Below are 3,179 nucleotides of genomic sequence, written 5' to 3'. Positions count from 1 at the left end.
TATTATACAAAGGTCTCTCTTTAGCCTTTTGCAAAGAAGGCGCTTTTCTTTTGGTTTCCAGTAGGTGGCGTCTAAGCCTCTTGGATCACTGCTTTATATAAAGCTTTAAAAATGCTTTTTTATTTTCTCGTAGATATTTAATCATGATCGCTACCCTTGGTTTCAGTCCCTGTCAGTGTTAGCAACAGTTTCAGTAGCATTCGTTCAGATTCCCTTGGGGCTCCCTGGTGTTCAGTCTCAGAGGGTATGGGGGGATGGGCCCTCTTGTTTAGAGATTGGGGGCTCAGCTCAGCCTCGGTTTTGCAGTTGTGGCCAGTAAAAATCAACTGTTGTTTCTCTGCCAGCTGCTTCTCTGCTTTCTGCCCTGATGACTGGGCCCTGCTGCCAGCCGGCCATGGGGAGCTCACAGATTTCCCCGGTAGGGCTGTTCAGGTAACCCGCCGCTCCTTCTGCCCTCCCTCTCCTCTTGCAGGGAGCTCCAGAGGCTGCGAGAGGCAGCTTCTTTATTTCTCCCAGTCCATCACCCGACACCCAGGGGTCTGAGCTGTGGTAGCTCTTCTGCACAGATCCCACGCTCAGACTTGCTGGTGTGCAGTTTAGGTGTTTTTTGTTGAGTTTTAGTTGTTCAGCTTATTGTTGTTTCAAGGGGAGAGATATGGGGACATCTCTCACTCTGCCATGTTTCTCACAATATCTCTCTCATTGAGTGTTTCTATCACAATAAAATAAACGGTGCAGAAGGAACTGGATGTCTAAATGTCAAAAAAAGACTCTAAACACAGACATTATATCCTTCACGAGAATTATCTCAGAATGGATCACAGGACGAAATGCAAAATGCAAAACTATAAAACTTCTAAAAGATACAAAAAGAGAAAATCTAAGTGACTTTGTGTTTGGCAATGACTTTTTAGATGCAACACCAAAGACATGATCCATGAAAGAAAGAATTGATAAGATGGACTTCATTAAATTTAAAATTTTCTTCTCTGTAAAAGACACTGTCAGAATGAAAAGACTAGCTACAAACTGGAAGAAAATATTTGAAGAAGACATATCTGATAAAAGACTGGTATCCAAAATTACAAAGAATTTTTAAAACTTAAGAATAGAAAATGAACAATTAAAAGTGGGCAAAAATCTTAGTTACCTCACTACAGAAGATAAATAGATAGCAAATGAGCATATGAAAAAATGCTCCACATCCTATGTCATTAGGGAAATGCAAATGAAAACAACAATAAGATACCACTACGTACTTTTTCGAATGGCCAAAATGCAGGACATTGACAATGCTGGCTAGGATGTGGAGCAACAGAAACTCTCATTCATTGCTGGTGGGAATGCAAAATGGTATAAACAGTTTAGGAGACAGTTTGGCAGTTTCTTACAAAACTAAACATACTCTTAACATATCATCCAGCGATTGTACTCTTTAGAATTTACCCAAAGGATTTGAAAACCATGTCCATATAAAAATCTGTTCATGGATGTTTATAGCAGCTTTATTCATAATTGCCCAAACTTGGAAGCAACCAAGATGTCCTTCAGTACTGAGTGTATATATATAAATTGTGGAATATCCAGACAATGGAATATTATTCAGTGCTAAATAGAAATGAGCTATGAAGCCATGAAAATACATGAGGGAATTTAAATGCATATTATTAAGTAAGCTGACCTGAAAAGGCTACACATTGTATGATTCAAACTATATGACATTCTGGAAAAGGCAAAACTATGGAGACAGTAAAAAGATAAGTGGTTACCAGGGGAGAAGGAGAGAGGGATATACAGGCAGAGCACAGAGGATTTTTAGGGCAGTGAAACTACTCTATATGATACTGAAATGGATACATGTCATTTATTACGCATTTGTCCAAACCCATAGAATGTACAACACCAAAAGTGAACTCTAATGTAAACTGTGGACTTTGGGTGATTATGATGTCTCAACGTAGGTTCGTTAATTGTAACAAATGTACCACTATGGTGCAGGATGTTGATAATGGAGGAGGCTATGCATGTGGAGGCAGAATGCATGTGAGAAATCTCTGTATCTTCTGCTCAATTTTGTTATAAATCTAAAACTGCTCTAGAAAAGTATTTTTAAAAAACAGAGAAAGATTTTACAACTAGAGAACAAATATTCATCATAAACATAAATACAAGAGTTTTTAATAAAATTCAAACAAATCAAATCCAACATAATATATAAAAAATATAATAATACATCATGACCCAGTGGGATTTAATACCAAGAATACAAGGTTGGTTTAACACTTGAAAACGAATCATTGTAATTCACCATATTATCAAACTAACGAAGAAAAAAATATGATCATCTCAACGGATGTCAGTAAAGCATTTGACAAAATCCAACATCCATTTCAGATGAAAGAAAAAGAAATAAAAAAGTCTCTTAGAAAATTTGAAAATTTGGGGCTTTTTCAACTTGATAAAGGGCACCTACATAAAACTACAGCTTATTTTATTCTTTTTTATTCTTTTTTTTTTTTCCCTGGATGCTTGTTTATTTTCCTCTTGGTGCAAGGTACACGGTTATGGGTGTCAGGAAGGCTCGCCTGTGGCTAGGACAGTAAAGAGCGAGACTCAGGTTCTTTTTTGGTGTTTTGCTATTTTGATATTAAAGAACTCAACTGCTTCTGCTTGTTGCAGCCTGCCTAGTCTATGGGTGGGGTGGGGGAAAGGAACTCAAAAGAGCCTAGTGCATCTGGAAGTCTGGTGGCTGGTGGTAGCCATTCAGGATGGGGGCCCCGGTGTTGCTTTTGCTGGGCTGGCCACCAGGCTGCTTCCTTGTGGCTTCTCCAGCCAAGGCACAGGTGATCACACTGCTGGAGGCCTGGGGAGATTGTGAGTGCTCTGGGGACTCGAGCACTGTGGCCATGAAGGGGAGGGCGGACTTCCCGAAAAAGAAGCTCACCCACCAGTGAGCGGGGTCAGCCTTGGGGAGACCAGGGTGGTGGGGAATGGCTTCCCCAGGGCTCTCGGCACTTCCACAGGAGCTGTTACTGGAAGAGGAATCCAGGCGGCACCAGTAGTAGTCATGGGTAGCCATGAGGTAGCCTCTGGAGGGGACAACTGCCATGCTCTTGCTTATGGGCTGGTGGAAACCTGGGCCTCGGTGCGCGATCACAGTGGCAGGAACGGGGGCGGGG

At 41.1% G+C, this 3,179-nt stretch overlaps 1 protein-coding gene across 1 annotated transcript; it reads right to left on the bottom strand.

Moving 5' to 3' along the window:
• Positions 1-2,725: 2,725 nt before the first annotated feature.
• LOC102885618 (pancreatic progenitor cell differentiation and proliferation factor) lies at positions 2,726-3,109 on the bottom strand. Its single transcript, XM_006922949.1, has one exon. The coding sequence runs from the start codon at positions 3,107-3,109 to the stop codon at positions 2,726-2,728; it is 384 nt and encodes a 127-aa protein (XP_006923011.1).
• Between the last annotated feature and the right edge of the window lie 70 nt (positions 3,110-3,179).

This window comes from Pteropus alecto, unplaced genomic scaffold (assembly GCF_000325575.1).
Source record: "Pteropus alecto unplaced genomic scaffold, ASM32557v1 scaffold159, whole genome shotgun sequence".
In the NCBI taxonomy this organism is placed as follows: Eukaryota; Metazoa; Chordata; class Mammalia; order Chiroptera; family Pteropodidae; genus Pteropus; species Pteropus alecto.
This window is presented reverse-complemented; position numbering and strand designations above follow the sequence as displayed.